The sequence below is a fragment of the Mytilus galloprovincialis genome, chromosome 12, assembly GCF_965363235.1.
Source record: "Mytilus galloprovincialis chromosome 12, xbMytGall1.hap1.1, whole genome shotgun sequence".
Classification (NCBI taxonomy): Eukaryota; Metazoa; Mollusca; class Bivalvia; order Mytilida; family Mytilidae; genus Mytilus; species Mytilus galloprovincialis.
In genome coordinates, this window is record NC_134849.1 from 54,829,684 (window position 1) to 54,848,082 (window position 18,399).

Sequence of the window (18,399 nt, forward strand, 5' to 3'; positions counted from 1 at the left end):
GCTTCAGCTGACCAAAATCACTCACTGGATCTAATACAATATTCTCTTGATACTTTTTCTTGTACTTGTATAGGAACCGTTCCGTGAAAAGTAATACAAGAAAAACCTTTCAATAAAATTAGACTACAATGTTCTTTAAACTCTAGAACTCTCAAGCAGGTAGATGCAAATTACGACAAATTACGGACCTATAAATTCCAATGTCAGATAACATATTAAAGTTACCTAATTATCTACAGAATATAATCCTTTTTCTTCTCAAGTCACAATATAATCATATTATTTAAAACACAAATTACGCAGAATGTAATATAATTTTTAGTTCCAAAATTTTCCTGCCACTTCTAACTGCAACTGAAGCGCCTTCTGAGATCATATGACATGATCAGGGGAAGGAATAACTTGGTGTTTGCGTTTCTACCAAATAAGAACAAAGAGTTATGCCGCTTTCCATAGTACCGCCTAGTTTGCCAAAAAATCATTTTTAATAAAAATTAGCATTAATTTTAACTTAACTTCAACTTTCGAAATGTGAGCCTTTAGTTATTGTAAACTATTATTTAACATTCCAAACAATACAACCTGTTTGTAAAACTGAATTAATATATCCGACGATTTTTAATATCGCACTTGTAGATGGCGTAGAAATACCAAAGTAATATAATGTAAGTACCGTATCGCCTATCTTCTCCCTTTTCTGAAACAATAGTATAACATCACAACATAGAAAAACACACGACTAAATATCAATTGGAAGGCTTAACTCAATCAAAAAACGTAAATTAACACACTATGAACGAATAAATTTGATCTGCGATACCTGAATACATTTTGTTTTATCTTTTGTTATTTATTATTCTTATCATCCTACAGTTTAATTATTATTATCATAATAATAAATGTTACTATAATTATTACTATTAATAATAATATTTGTATTGTTTTATATATCTATTAGTTATATGATCATTATTATAATTGTTTTTTCTATCATTTTCGTAGTAACATTTATTATTTTTATCATCATCATCATCATCATCATCATCATCATCATCATCATCATCATCATCATCATCATCATCATCATCATCATCATCATCATCATCATCATCATCATCATCATCATCATCATCATCATCATCATCATCATCATCATCATCATCATTATTACTAAAGGGGAAAGATTGTTACTGTACAGATGATATATCATCATTTGAAAGAAAGACTGATTGTAATTGTGAGGGTTGCTTTACAGTTTGGGAAAGTGAGTATCAGATGTTATATTAAATTTTATTAAATGTTGATGTCTTTTATGTTAGATCATTAAATCGACATATATAGTCACCAAAAAAAAAATAGTCTTTACCCGATAATGCGAATCTACATTGTATATTTGTTCGGTGAAGAAACTATGAATACCATCAATGTGCATCCATGGTAAGGGGGCATACAACTCAGTTTGACAGTTTCAGACATACTAGTTCTTGCCTTTTATTGAACTGGATCAAATTACAACTTAACATACAGTTTCTGCACTCATTTATTCAAATATGTATTTCATCCCTTTAATTTATATTTCAATGCATGTATATAAAAAGATAAATTTGGAAAGTGTATGAAAACTATTTGCAAAGTATACACTGCCCACAATAAGGACTGTATTTGTAGACAACGAAAATCTAAGAACGATATCTGTTTCCACGGACCTACCACAGACATAGTACATATTGTAAAAGAACTTTTTATTATGTGTACGTCAATAAAACAACGTCCTACAACACGTATATAGAGTAGTATTTTCATTTTGTAGATGTTTTTCCGAGAAAGTATTCTATCAATAAATGGTTACCGAGTTGACATCCCTAGTTATTATGTGTTTTGATTGAGTTGAATCATTACAATTGATATGTTGTAGTGTGTCTTTGTATGTTGTGATGTTACATTAATGTTTCGGGTAAGGATGAAGGTTTGTACTTATTTAAACATTTGCACCGGCTTCATTTGTTTGAACCTGTCCTAGTCAGAATCCTGATGTTCAGTGGTTGTCGTTCGTTGATGTGGTTCATAAGTGGTTCTCATTTATCTTGTTTTTATATAGATAAGACCGTTGGTTTTCTCGTTTGACGGGTTTTCACTAGTCATTTCTGGGGCACTTTAAAGCTTGCTGTTCGGTGTTGAAGACCGTACTTTGACCTATAATGGTTAACTTTAACAAGTTTTGACTTTGATGGAGAGTTGTTTCAATAGTACTCCTACCACATCTTTTTATATCTATATAACAATGAAAACCCATTTGTTTTTCTTCACAGATTACAGGCCTCAATTTCAAAAGGAAGAAAACGGCAAAGATTGCATTGCAGTAATGAAATGCAATGGTGATAGTATCGTTCGAAAAAATAACTACTGCGAAACAAACTTTAATGTGAAATGTGGTAATAATTTAAGACACTATGCAGAAAACACTAACATACTTAAAGCTCATAGGCAGAATAATACCATCACGCTTGCAAGGAAGTAAATTAAAAAGGCATTTTATTTACATTAAATTGCAAGGTCATTGCACAAATTATAAGATTGAAAGTTGTTGTTATCAATTGTTTTAAATAATTTTATATCAGGGAATAAATTGCCTGCCTGGGAAGCTTTTATTTGGCCTTACTCTGTGTTTTTTTGTGGTGACCATGTCTTTCAACGTGTTTATATATTTCGGCTTTTCAAATATTCTAGCCTCGAGGATAACTGAATAAACATTCATTGTTACCATTTATCTGATTTACTGTGTGTTAACGCTATGTGGTAAACGTGATATATGCCTACTTCATTTCTTTATCTTGTGCCTGTGTTGACACACTTGTCATACGTTAGGTCTTCTTGTACGGACGAAGAAAAATGTACCAAGGAAATGAAGTTATAAAAACATTTCAACAACTTTACTTACGATATTGATGTTTGCGAACTTTCCATGAATTAAAACGCCTATATATATTTCTATAAAAGAAAACAATACGGATGAAGTTATAATGCAATTTAGTACTTATTTATTTTTTAGATAACAACATAATCCTCGGGTATAATTATGGTTTTTATCAAAACGCATCAGATCAATGTAAAAAAGAAGGTTCTTTCATAAAGTGGTATCCAAATAATTTTTGCAGTCAAGAGACACCCTTACCGCATCCATTTTGGACGAATGTAAGACGTTACAACCATACGTTTTATTTAAAGAAATCGGGTATGTACAATTGTACCATGACTGTCTCCTATGTTCAATTCAAAATTTATTTCGTTGTATATATCACATTTAACTATAATTTTTTGCTCAACTTTGTTTTTGCCTTTAGAATCACATGAGACACCATTGATGCGAGTTATTACAACCGTAAACAAAACAGTGTGTGGGCATTTTGTACGCTACACAACGAAATCAAATTCTGACAAGAAAAGGAATTGTATGTGAGACATCTGCATTTTTGTTTATTGTTATTAACAATTGATGAAATCACACAAAATGATTTCCAGAATTCAAACTTGTGGCTTTTTCTAAGTTAAATACGGATACATTATGGAATATATCCCTTCCCCCGCCCCTTGTTGTCTAATGAAAATGTGTGCATTATAATTAAGTTGTATATGTCTTCATTTCATGTTGTTAATAATTTTATCATCGACTTGGTTTATGTATTTGTAATTATATTAATTAATTATTTGATTAAAAAATATATAATGACATTTACAGCTCTACATGAGAACTTAGTCTTGCATATGTAACCTCGAATAACAATGTTATTTCTAGAAAACAGTTTTGACACATATATCTATGAATTTAGTGATTCGTTAAAAATCAATAGATACTGAAATTCAATAAAAATAGAATAAATATGTTTCACTTAAATGAATAGCTCAGTTGTTCTATAACACGAATTAACGTGGCCTTTTTCTTCTTCATAATCCATTATCTAATCCAAATCTTCAAAAAAATGTACTGCAATTGAATAAGCGTCTTTCCGCACTTGAATTCCCTGATTTTTTGTGTATGAAGTGACCGTTGCTACTTGACATCTCGTTGGTACCTCGAAAACCGCACAATGCGAGTGCGAGGGCAAAACCTAAATGAAATTAAGAAAAACAAGCGCTAAATTGAGATAATGTTAATTGATTCTGAAAGTAAAAATCAAAAACATCATATCATTTATCAGCTGCTGTAATAGAATTTAAACAACGAATATAAACGGATGAGAAATTCCACATCTCGTCTTAGTGTATGTCTATTAGTCATTTTGTTCATGATTCTGTGAAGATTATTAATTAAAAGAACGTTCGGTAAACCTCGACAATAAAACGCAGAAGTTGAATAGTAGAGACACGTTTTTACTCATGTTTGTTGATCTATTTATTTATTTACTTGTTTACTTATTTCCTTTTTTATTTAGCTTTTAATTATAAAAACAGGTTATATCCATGATTCATTCTTTTTCAATTTTATAAGGTTATCGTTGTTTCTTTTCATTTTGTATCATTTAATATGTTTCGCATTTTTTAGATGGTCTTTTTTAACAATTTAGCTTAATGAAGTGTGGGTTCTCTTAACGCATGTAAATAGTTATATAATTATCCAACTATACAAACCAACCAAACATTTTTACTAAAATGAACCATATTTTATCTGTATTAAATACCCATAATATTTTATCGAACTGAACACCTCAAATATGTTACTGTAATAAATACCCATCGATATCTTTCATTGTTTGTCTTAAGAGAATATATTGTTACTGTTTGTATGTATAACTGTTTAGAACAGATCTATAAGTGATTATTGTAAACCAACTAGTTTTTGCGCGTAATTTATTTTCGCGACTTTCACGAGTAGAAAAAAATCGCGAATATAGATTTGCGCTAATGTGTAAATCTTGGATTCTTCCATGTAATGCAACATCAATTAAATTTGAGAATCGCGAATTTGAATTGCAGCGAAATCGGCTATGAAAGGCTAATCGCGAAATAAAGTATCTGCGAAAATAAATTGGTTTGCAGTATTCTGACAGGTCTAAATAGATGTACATGTGTAAAAACTGATCTCAACAGGTGGCTTTTTTTTAACTTTAGCTCATGAGTCCTGGTCTTGTCATCGCAACTCCTCTCAAACTACAGAATGTCATGTAACTTACTATAATGCTATAAAGATGTGCATATTATTAGGATATTATGATTCAATAATATTTTTCTAACAGATATGCCTCTTTAAACTTTTGGCATTTATATGTTGGCGGCAATAAGTGAAATAAGGCATTAAGCATAACTCCTAGGCAATACATATAAGCTAACGCCTAGGCAATAAATATATTGCCGAAATTATGTATGCATTAGTCTTAAATCTTAGGATTTAAGCTTAAATCCTGAAAAATGTGTGCAAGCATTAAGCTGTATGCCTAAAGTATAAATGCGCTCAAATTAAAGACATTTATTCATTTAAATAAAAATACATTTGTTACATGTATAATACTAGTATGATAACTGGGACCTGTTTATCGAAACTGTCTTAAAATCGATCGTATGAGAAATTCTTAGGACAAAAATTAAAATAGAGTTAGGACCGACTTACAGCATGTCTCAACATGCACACCCAAGCTGTATTTAGATTATCTGAGCTAGGATGTTCTACTGTTCTTTAGTATTGGAGTAAAAGAAAATGATTCTTATACCATTTTCATATCTATAAATACTTGAATTGGATTGGTCAATTCGAATTTTTCTCTTGGTTTACACTTCGATAAACCATGTTTTCGAAACTACTTTCGTAATCCATTCATGCGCGATACACATTCTTGCAGGGATACTGGGATTTTCAGTAAATTGCGATTATAAAACAATTGCATAATAGTTGTTTCTATTCTAATACATATATAACAAAAAAAAGAAATAAAACAAATGCACTAAAGCTTCAAAAATGTATAAAAATAAAATTTAAATAAAATTCCGCGAAATTTCGTGAAGGATTTGCCGAATTTACGTCTTGGCATATAAACACGACGTCATACGGGTTGAAATTTTCAAGGGAAAAATATTTCGTTACGTGTACGCTTCAAACTCGGATAATATTTAATTAAAATGAAGTTTTTGAGGTAGGTGCTATATTTAATTTTAGATTCTGATGCATTTATCGGACGTTTATGGTTTTTGGAAAGTTAACATGGCGGCGTACTCCTTAGTTACGACATGTCATTGGGCTTTTGATGGCAAATATAGCAGCCATCAAACAAATAATGTAAATTAATAATCGCGTATGTTTGGCTGAAGAAATATAAGGATTAAACACATATTTTCTAGAGGTTATTGATGTGTAAACCGGATCTCTTACTCACAAACTTAACATAAAAGTCGTTCGGACTTTTATTCAGTTTGTGAGTTAATCGCCCCGGTTTACAATGCATCAATTACCTCTAGAAAAAATGTGTTTAATCCTATAATAGCAAATATAAAAAAATAGTTTATCAAATTTAACCCATCACTAAAATTTAAAAAAAAGATAATAATTAGAAAATAATTATTAGTTTTAAATTAAAGGTAATATATAATTTTGATAGTATAAGTATACATTTAATCTCTATGAAAGAAAACATAATTAAAAAAAATATAACAACGTTTTATATTAGAATTGAACAAACTAATTATAAATAATTAAAATTAAATATATAATCGGAAAAATCATTATATGCTTTGAGTGAGCTGAATTCGAAGTGTCACGGTTTAATACTTAAAAGTTCAAAGGCAGATCTCGTGCATTTTTCATATAACTATTGAGTACTTCAACTATGTTATTACTGCAAATAACATATACGTGTGAATATGAACAAGAGACGAAATACGAACTTTACCGATGCAAATCTACAGGGTCCTGTTTTATTTTAAGACAGATTCGAGACGAGGGCAAGTATGAAATTTGAAAAAAGGTAGGATGAAGATTTATGAAAATGCACGACCGAATAGAGGAATAGAGTGAAAAATAAAATTAAAGGAAAGATAGAAATTTAAAAAAAAGGAATGCAGGACACAATTTTTTCTCCCTAGCTCCCCCTTCTAAAAATCAAATGGTAGCTCTCTATAGTAAATGCAACCAATACAGGCCATACCTGTTTATAAAAAAGTCCATTCTTTAGTTAGATCCATCCTAAGACTATCTTTAGACACCTTAAGTGGTAAATTACAGTAAGGACAATTTCTAGGATTTTCCTAAGGTGCGACATATTTGATCAATCCACTTAAGACTCATATATGTCCTAAGTTGGTCTTAAGACACATCCTAATCTTTAGACTGCTTCTGTAAACATGTCCCCTAAGTATAAAATATTATCTACCGGAAACAAATTCACTAATAAAATATGTTATTTATATTAAAACTCATCAAATGATACTTCAAAAATATGAAAACTTAATAGAATTTGTGTTTAAATAATTTGCCATCTCTAGTTATGGAACTATTATAACGAACATTTACTCATCCAATAAAAAAATATCTTAATTTTGTCTTCTTTTGACCTATTCAAACCAGTTAGACTATTGAAGTGTAATAATATTAAAAAAATATAATTAAGAAACTATCTTAATATAGAATAAATCACCAAAACATACATAAAGTCTAGAGTTCACTTATTGCCAAAAATTATGTTCGGCAATAGGATGATTAATCATCAGCAGATTTCAGGAAATATGCTTAATGCCTGAATATTTCAGGCAATGACTTAATGCCTAGACGTCATCTTATTGCCTAGGATATAAGCTGAATGCCTAATTTCACTTATTGCCGCCAACATATATGTAGGACTCAAATCTATGGTGGGTTCCAAATCTATGGCAGATTCCTAATCTATGGAAAATGTAACGTCATGCCATCCCAAATCTATGGCAGACTTTTTATAATCCTAATATATGGCAAGTTTTGTAATTTCCTAATCTATGGCGGATTTATGTTCACGGTTTCCAAATCTATTGCAAATGATGTGCAAATGGAAAAAAATGCAGTACCTATAGAACCAATGATTTGTCTTAAACAAGTGGATATGTACGACAACGGAAGCATGTCTATAAACATTTGTGAAATAAACATTCAATAATGGTCAACCAAATCGTGATGGTAAAAATAAAACGAAAAATGATGAATTCGTATACCTTAATACAGACTTCAAGATTGAAATGATGTGCCCCGTAAAAATAAACTTTTTCAAATCTTTGCATGGTACCTGTTTAACCCATTCAGTAAACCAACTAGTCTAGTAAGTCCCTTAACAAACAAGAAGGTATTTTTTTTTTTTATAAAACAGAAATGACCAGTTTCAATTTTCAAGTAATATTTATTTCTTCGTTAATGCATCTTTTTTTTTAATTTAATGACAATTTAAATCAAATTGATATCCGTTTTTTATCTTTCACTTTATAAACTTTTTCAGCCGAAGACAGTAAAATGTTTTCTATAACTCATTTCTCTAAAAAAAAAATCGATGAAAAAAACATTGCCATTGTTCACTGCGGGGTTTGGCCGGTACAGCACATTTCGTCCGCCTTCCGAATAGTAGTAATAGGCCACATCTGCCTTGAGACTATCCGCACATTGTTGTCGAGGGAAATGCCTATTTCTGGAATAGTGTTCAAATTTATAGGTTCCACCAACGTTTGCGGGGGCGACGATGTAATATGGCGTTATTCAATTGTGACGCAATTCAAAGATCTGGAGAAAACAAAAATATACCATAGATATGAGTTTTTTGGCGTTTGTAACGTCACATTTGCCATAGATTTGGAACCCGCCATAGATTTGAGTCCTACATATATACTACTGCAATAGTTTGTTGTCGCAACTCTCCAGAAACCACACAATATAACTTCATAAAACAGTGTATACAATTAAGACGTACTAAGTTGATATGCATATCGACAGGAAGTCATCGTTTATAGTTTTTTTCTATGAGTAATGCCCACTTATGTTGGTTCTTATATACTGCTGCAACAGTTTGTCAAAAATAAAACCACACCACTCAATTAAGTAAAACTTTGTACACAATAAGAACATATGATGTAGAAATACATATCGAAGGAAAATATAACTCAATCTGTTGCTTTATCTAGAGTCATACCTCTTCGAGCTTACATGTACTACTGCAACAATTTGTCAGAGCATCACACCTGAAATTTCATTAAAATTTGTAGTTGATGTATATATAAAAATTAATGAAGATTTGGTAAGATTGCCAATGTGACAACTCTCCACAAAATCAAAGGACACAGCTTATAAGTCACCTAACGGCCTTAAGCAATGAGCACATCTAAAAATAACTTTGAACGTACGAATCTGGTTAGATTGTGCCCAGTAACAATTTGTGAATCTGATTTATGAGCGTGTTAGCAAAGGTTCGTTCATTATTTAAAATTTCAAAATCTGATCAACCGCGTTGGTTATCATTGTGTTGATTCTTAGTGATCACATAGAGCTTCAACTGTTTCTGTTCTCAAAAAACGTTCGCTTTCAAAAAGTCGGATGTGTGCCTCCTAATTTTGGCTGAGCAATGTTCTTATTTTATTGCCATAATGTAAAACTATTAAATGTTTAAATTCATGCATTATAATATAACAGACTATCAAGTTTGGAGCAAACATTATTATGTATGGGAAGCGTAAAATATACTTCAGCGTAATAAAACATGTATCATATGGAGTAGTATGCTTTAAAATCAGGTCAGTACAGTATATGTCAATGTGTACAGTTATTAATATGTCCTTACGTTCTTTGTCGTCTTAATTACTTGTTATAGTATTTCAATCCACCATTTGTTTTCTTAAATGTCCTGTACCAAGTCAAGAGAATGGCCATTGTTAGATTATTGTTCGTTTCTGTGTGTGTTGCATTTTAGTGTTTTTGTTGTGTCGTTGTTCTCCTCTCATATTTGATGTGTTTCCCAAAGTTTCAGTTTATAACCCGGATTTTTTTTTCTTAATCGATTTATGAATTCTGAACATCGGCATACTACTGTTGCATTGATTTGTATTTGTATAGTTCTTAATCTGTACTGTTTATTCCATTTTTTGGAAATATCATTTGGGCCTGACTTGGTTTTCATCCGTCCCGGCATTATACTATGGACTTTTTTTGTAATCTTGTCATTCATATCTGCTTACGCTTTTTTTTCGATAGAGTATACACAAGCTGACTTCTGTACCCTTTATTTGACATGTTTACCTATTATGCTCAACCAATAAGGCCAATTAAATTGAACTTCGTATCATGCTAGTGATATGTTTAGGTAGGTATAAAACCAAATTTAATCCTTCGTTTTCTACATAAAAAATGTCTGTAACAAGTCAGGAATATGAGACTTTTCATTTCATTTAATGTGTTTTAACATTTGATCTTGCCATTTGTTATGGGCCCTTGTGTTATTAATTTTCATTGGCGTTGTTATTTTTGTTATTTTACTTTTATCGACCCTTCTCCGTTTCCATTCTCTGTTCCAATTAACCAGTAAATACACTTTACGTCAAATTAACAATACAAAATATGAATTATATTTACAGAAAATATTCAGGATCAGCAACTTCAGTCATGTTTCAGATTACATCGTAAGAACAAAACACAAGAAAAGAGTACAAAAAACTGTAGCAGGCGGTTTAAGTTTTTTTGCAGGTTTGGTAAGCTATGGAATATACATGTATCTAAACGTATATCTTTATTTTTAACTTTAAATTATTAGTATCTGTAAACAGATTTACCTCTTCTGTCGATATATTTTATGTTTTTCATACCAATTTGAACTATTTATACTAAAGACACTTGTCGAAATCATGAAAATAAAGAAGTAATTTCTCATCCACAAATATTGATGATATTCTTTCCATTAATAATCCTAACTGTTGGTTTCATTATTAGTTATCAAAGGTACCATTCTTGTAATTTGATACGCTTGACGCGAATTTCATCTACATAAGACTCATTAGTGACTCTCAGATCAAAATAGTTGGAAAGCCAAACAAAGTTGCAGAGCATTGATGACCAAAAATGTCAAAAAGTTGTTTTAAATTCAAATAAGGTAATGTTTGCCTTGGATAAGAAAGTCTAAAGTATTTCAAATAATTCATACTTTTTGAGAAACAAAACTGAAGAGCATTGAAGACCAAAAATTCCAAAAAAAGTGGTTCAAAATACGAATAAAGTAATATAGGCCTGGGTTAAGAAAATCCTTAATATTTCAAGTAATTTATACTTTTGCTAGCAGTTGATTATAAGAATGTCCATATAATTGATATTCATGTCAAAACCGAAGTGCTGACTACTGGGATGGTGACACCGTCGGGTACGAAACGTCCACCAGCAGTAGCACCGTTGTTTGTGCTAATAGTTATCATAGGTCTCAGGCTAATAGTTTGAGACGGACAATAGACGCACAAGTATAAAGTTTACGAGCATTGAGAAACCACAATTCCAAAAAGTTGTGCCAAAAACGGTTGAGGTAATCTATGCCTGGGATAAAAAAGTTCTTGGTATTTCAAATAGTTTATACTTTTGCAAATAGTTAATCTTTAAAAATAACCATTCACTTGATATTCATGTCAACTTCGACGTGTTGACAACTGGACTGGTGATACCCCCGGGGATGAAACGTCTACCAGCAGTGTCATCGACCAAGTGGTGTAAATAGTTATCAAAGGTACAAGGCTTATAGTTCTATATATCCTCTAGACCTAGAAATTAAAGAAACAACATACACGGCTTCCTCCGACTCATTTTGAGAGTAACACAATTTGTATTCCCCAATATTGTTGTCAATATAATGGAATTGTATGGGACTGCCATACTAGTGAGGTGCTTAGCTATTCATAAAACCAAGTTTAATTCATTATCACTATCTACATAAGGTAATGCCTGTACTGAGTAAGGAAAAAGACAGTTGTAGTTCAGTCGTTAGATGTGTTTTTGTAGTTTACTTTTGACAAGGATTTAAGCTAAAACAGCCAGTTAATAAATATAGTTGTAATTAATAGGTGTCTTCATCACTGACCTGTTATATATTGTATATATTCAGGGTATGTAATAACGTCCAGAAAATATATGTAACATATTGTGAAAACTATAGCAAATAAAATATCATAAACAAATGATACAATAAAATATGGATAGGTTAATATACAAATAATATGAAATGCTTTTCGCTGAAAAAACAATACTGTTGGTATTTTTAGTTCTTACCAACAACTGTGTTCTCTGTTATTTATCACAAACATGTTTAAGAAAAAAAAATGACGTGTATGCAAGATTGATTTTGCAGTTTCCTATCTCGGACTGTGTTTGATTGCAAAATACTATTTTAATACAACTACCTATTTCTCGTACTTTAATAAAACAAAAAAGTGCACAAATGCATGTATAAAACAAAATAACGGTCATCTCTTAAGGGGGCTCGCGGGTCTAAAACATTTTTTTTATTTAATATAGGATTTCTCTATATTTTTCTATAAATGAACTTTATCGTATACTTAATACAAAAATGAAATAAAATAATGAAATAATTTGGAGCTTTTTCAATGATATCTTCATTTTAAAAGTCACTTGGGGCCAACAGGAATTGATATTTTGGAATGATTTTTGTACCATATGATAAAGTAACAACTACTAAAGGTTATAAATAAAATTTATAGTGGAAAATTAATGTTATATTTTTCTGAAAATCTTATACCCGCGAGCCTCCTTAAATACACTCAAGAGAAACAGATATATATATCAGTACTTTCGTTTTGTTTTAAATATGCCATGTATTATCATTTATACTATAATCATAGGAACAAATAAAGACGATGGAGAAACCATTTTTATTCCAAACATATCTCCAAAAACTGGTGAACCAAATGATACAGCTGCAAGTAAGTTGAAATTAAAAATGTAAGCCAAAGAGATAAAATGTATGCACTGTTTATAAGTTATGTTCTGTTCCAATTAAACCAGTTTTTATGTTTTAACCAACAATGGCATTGTCACATAATTTAGATGGATAATCTTGCACTATTCAAATGTTTGAAACTGCCATAACGTGGTATCAAGACACGTAAATCATAAGCACCCTCCAATCGGCTCTTTGTGTTTTTGTTGGTCTTTGAAAAGTTGTAAGCGCTCACAAAGTACAGTTTTATCTAATTATTAGATATATTTTGAATACTGATATCAGTAATGTTTCGAACATGTTCGAAAATCATGGTCGATATATTATTTTTAATAGAGTGATGTCCTTTTGAAATAGTGATTTAATAGAAAGTTTATTAGAAAGCGCAATCAAGACTTTATTTCTTGTAGTATTTTTATGACAGATATGACAGACATACTTTTTTAATGATACTTAGTGATGTTTTCTGGTACAAGATCCTCCCAGTTCCTCTATTTTAAATGCTTTTATAGAAAAGGGAGCTTTCATAACTTTATCTGGTAAGTTATTCCATATTTTTGCAAATCTTACTGCAAAGTTATTTTTTCTCTAACTAGTTTTATATCGTTGGTAAATGATTGTTTACTTTTGACTCTTGTGCTATGTCTATTTGCTGTGTTTGCTATTAGTTTAAGGATTGTACTAGTTTCTGGAACAGATTTTCCGTTTAGTATCGTATATGTCTCAAACATGTCCCTCGAATCCTTTTATATGACAATGTCGGTAGCCTTATCTTTTTAAGTCTTACTGGTAAGCTTAATTTATTGAATCAAGGTATCTGACGTGTCGCTCTTTATTGTACATTCTCGATTTTTCTATATATATTTCTTTTAAAAAGGTGTCAATCATGAGCAAGCATACTGTAAGTGTGTTCTCACTAATGATGGTAATATAGTAGAAGGAAGATTGCTGCATTAAAAATGTTAAGTGTTCTTCTTAATGCCGAACAAAAGAAATTAGCTTTGGTTTTTTTTCGCAAATATATTTTTTAAATGTTAAAACTTCGTCTATGACCTCTCAAAATATCCTTCCCATTCCTGCATTTTCTAATATTCTGACCTAATAGGTTGTATGTTGTGCTGTCGTTTCTTACCGCTCTGCTTACATGTTTATGTTTAAATAATTTTGGGTTGAATCTTAGGAGCAATATATCAATGCACTAATCATTTTTTTTAAATCATTTTAAGTATATATTGGCTTGTTTTGTCTTAAATGATCCTGAAGATTTTGTTGTCATCGGCAAATAAGTAAGCATCTGATGTGACGCAGTCTGGCATGTCGTGTATATATATAACAAATAACAGGGGCCTATTAATGAGCCTTGAAATATTTCAGATGTTACATCTTTCCACTCTGATTTCTCCTCAATCACTGAAAATCTTTGTTTTCTATATGATAGATTTTTTTTTATCCAATATAGGATAGGGTTAATTATTCCAAATTTCTCAATCTTCTTTAGGAGTCTCGTGTCTCTTATTTTGTCGAAGGTTTTCATGCAATCAACTTCATGACCATTGTTTATAACTTCTCGTAGTGGCCACGTTGTTGTTGATCTTCCGCAAATATAGCTGCTCTGTTTATGTGAAATAAAATTGTGCATCAATAATGTTTCGAACACGTTCGAAAATCATGGTCGATATATTATTTTTAATCGTGTGATGTCCTTTTGAAATAGTGATTTATTAGAAATTTTATTAGAAAGCGCAATCAAGAATTTATATCAGTTTCATATGGCTGATGATTTGCTCTCTTATAATTTTCTGCTAATTTTGCAAACCAATAATGTAATAAAGTTTTTTGCTTGTGAGGTATTCCCTTTTATGAAGATAGCACTCACTAGGGCTTTTTTCATTCATTTGGGACTACTTTTTGAGATAGTGATTGGCTAAAAATCAGCTTAATGGTTCGGATATACCTTCCTTTACTTCAAACAACGGTCTTTGATGTAGAAAATCAGGGCCTGGATTTATACGTCATAATTCTTTTAAGGTGCTTCAAAACCATATCATTATTAGTCTTTTATTTCTCTTTTTTATTTTGTATGAAAATCGGTAAAGGTTCTGGGTTAAAAATATTGCCAATTATATATCATCAATGTAGTTTTCATCATTGAGTTTATCATGCCAATGTATTTTATATAGCTCTTGAATAAAATCATTGTAGTTTCAATAACTATACAGTTTTGCTAATCTGTGTGTTCTATTTACATTTACATAGAAATATATAGGACGCAATGGTCAGTTTTTCCAAGAAGGCTCATTTAAGTTAAGTATCATTTCGTCCTTGTTTGTTATTAATTAATCTAGGAAGTGTGGGGTGTAAGAAATTCTACATCATGTAGGTTTGGATCTTTCCCGTTTTGTATTTCATATTTCTCAATTAATCTCAGGATAGTTAGTCTCCCATAATGAGTATGTGTAATTGCCCCATATATGTTGCCTCTGACATTAAATTTACCAGTTTATCATTATATTAACTTGCGGTATGGAATTTGCACATTGTTGAAGGCCATACAGATACCTATAGTTGTTAGTTTTTGGTGTAACTTTTGTCTCTGATGGAGAGTTGTCTCATTGGCAATCATAACACGTCTTTTTATCTCATATTAAGCAATCTAAACACATCCTAACTTTCATAAAACGATAATAATGGAGAAACGTGAACTTGAAAACAATGCCATAAATAATTTTAAATATGCTGTGACAAATAAAAGAAAACTGCGGTGATCTTTTACTTTCATCTGTCAAGCAAGCGATAAACACATTCACAAATATTGTGAAGAGATGATTGCAACTTTACCATAAGTAGCCTAATTCGAATTTAAAAAAGATTGATATGTAAAAAGCGGTTTAGTTTATAGCATCAACTGTAAGATATGATTACGTAGTGCTATTGGTAGAAATTGAGAGTTTTGCTCATTTTCTAGACAATATCGTCATTTTTGTTTTGGCTAGTTGTAGTTCCTTCTTTGAAATAGATCTCAATGTATCTCTTGTATTCCTTTTTTACATAATCGCAAAAAGTATTAACGAAAGGACGAGATCAACGTTTAAATCTTACACATAAAAAGAAACATATCACATGTGATTTACCTTTGATAATATCGATATATATTATCTAGGTGTAATTGGTGGAACGGTATCAGCTGTATTGATTATAGCGCTTATTGGTGTTACAGCCCTATTCTTGTACAAAAGAAGGTATGATTGCGTCCAAATATAATTTTAAAATGTCATCGATGTATTTACACACATTGATTATAAAACACATTAACGAGCATCTTTGATACACCATAAGCGAAAATAATATGTTATCAATAAGCACAAATGAAGAAAAACTTAATTATTAAAAACAAATTATTAGGCCAATGTTTTGGACGAATGAATACACAATAAAATTTACTTATAAATCAGACATTAAAGCAACAGGAAAATTACCTGAGTAATACATTACGCAATACGACATAACGAAAAACGAAATTGTTTTTGTATTTTATCACCTGACAATGGCACTGCGAAAACATAGTAAAATATTGGACCAGATTTAATTGCATGACATTGTATGTCAATTAGGACTGTATAGCCTTACGGAGCACGGTTTTGGATGGTGTTCTTAATTTTGCTTTGTATACTATTGTTTATTGGTGTGTTTGTTTTGATAGTTTTTTGTTTTTTACCTTGGCAGTTTCGAAGGTATTATCAATCGAATGTTTGTAATAAAATTAACAGTACCGATTAATGGCTCTTCAGTGATGCTCGAGGACTTTAACACTCTAATTTAAGATCGACAAAATTACGCGTCAGTTTTGTTGTCATTTATATTATACAGTTAATGATAAGATACCAAATTTATTTGTTTACAATTCCGTACTGAAATAATCAGGCTTAAGCGTCTGATGGAACAAGAAATGTGTTTTAGAAGTTTGTCTTTTAATTTTTGTTATGTATACAAGTATTTTTATTTTAGAAAAACTTCCAAAGAACCGCACATGAAAACTATTGGAGATGGTGATCGTTCAGTAAATGTGCATGCACATACAAAAGAAAATGATTCCGATGAACAGTATCATGAAATTGATATAAATACTGTTGACTATTCCTTAGCTAAACCATTGTCAAGCAATCAAAAACTAGCTAACAAGACCGAGGGAGAAACAAATGAATACACTAGGATTGTCTCATCCACGTTTCAGATCCATAATGAAGCTAACAAAACTCACAATGCAATTTCAAATCTTGGATACAATGATATGAAGTCAGAAGACAGAAACAACCAGAGCAATGCACGTACAATTCCTGAGTTTGACAAAACGAACGTTAGTAATTATGCCCTGGCAAAGCCAATTACGGACACAGATGAACTGGATCTATATACAGCAAATACTGATTATGACCATTTGAATAGTGTTACAAAGCAGGAAATGAGTGACATGAAAGTTTATGATCATTTAAAAAATGCGACAGAATCGGATCCTACGTATGATCATGCTGGTGTTACTGTTAGGGAGGATACTAAGAATTATGAGCATTTTAACATTGAAAAGTAATAACACACATTAAATGTTATTGTTTTTTTTAATTATCCAACTCGGTTCATTTAATGTTTAATCCATAATTGGTCATGTATTATAACTATAAATTTGTTTGTCTATCGTCAATGTTTACGATGGTTTATGCATTTGTCTTACAAAACTTTAACTATTAACAAAATGTGTTTTGAACTAATTATATATAATAATTGCTTACCTTGGATTTTAGATTCGGTTTATATCTGATTTGACGTTAACATCATAATTTTTTGTGTGTAAAAGGGGGGGGGTCATTCTTTCACTTCAATAAACATGATGTCGGAGACAAAATTCGTAAGTTATTGGTGAAGTTTTCAAAATAGAGGACTAGCATACGAGACTCTCAAACAAACTTACTTCTTATGATAACGTTATTGTGTGTTAATAAATAGGTGCGATCGTATCCAATGGTAAATAAAGTTCAATACATTACATAGAAATCTGTCGTCGGCAGTTTAGTAATTGCGGAACAAAATGTTATTTTCAATTTATTATAATAAAACGATTTTTTCTTTTCGTGATGGCCTGTTATCTATGTCTTGCATGAGGAGATGGTTATCGTATCATACTGCACAGAGAGTGACACGAAACAAGTATTCACATGTCTGCGTTAATTTTTTTTTGCTTATCCAGCATCACAAGACTACATTTCACCTGGCTATTCGCTAGGTCATTGATCAATGGTTGAGACGATGTACATTTCGTACATAGCAACGGACATGTGTGGTTTCTACAATAATAGACCTTTACACATTTCAATCGTCTTTCTGTTAAATTATATTCAATCTGAAGCGTACAAAAAGACTTAAAATGTCTGTTATTCAGGTTTGTACTGCTGTAAAGAATATACGACATCATTCAGGGATAAGCAAA

At 31.0% G+C, this 18,399-nt stretch overlaps 1 protein-coding gene across 1 annotated transcript; it reads left to right on the forward strand.

Annotated features, from left to right (window-relative positions):
• The first annotated feature begins 1,185 nt into the window (after window positions 1-1,185).
• On the forward strand, window positions 1,186-17,962 carry LOC143054263 (uncharacterized). The gene is made up of 7 exons (XM_076227219.1): window positions 1,186-1,264; window positions 2,310-2,432; window positions 3,050-3,232; window positions 10,564-10,677; window positions 12,823-12,903; window positions 16,081-16,159; window positions 16,926-17,962. Exons 2-7 carry the CDS (start codon window positions 2,363-2,365, stop codon window positions 17,503-17,505), a joined length of 1,107 nt encoding a protein of 368 aa, XP_076083334.1. The 5' UTR covers window positions 1,186-1,264; window positions 2,310-2,362; the 3' UTR covers window positions 17,506-17,962.
• Window positions 17,963-18,399: the final 437 nt, after the last annotated feature.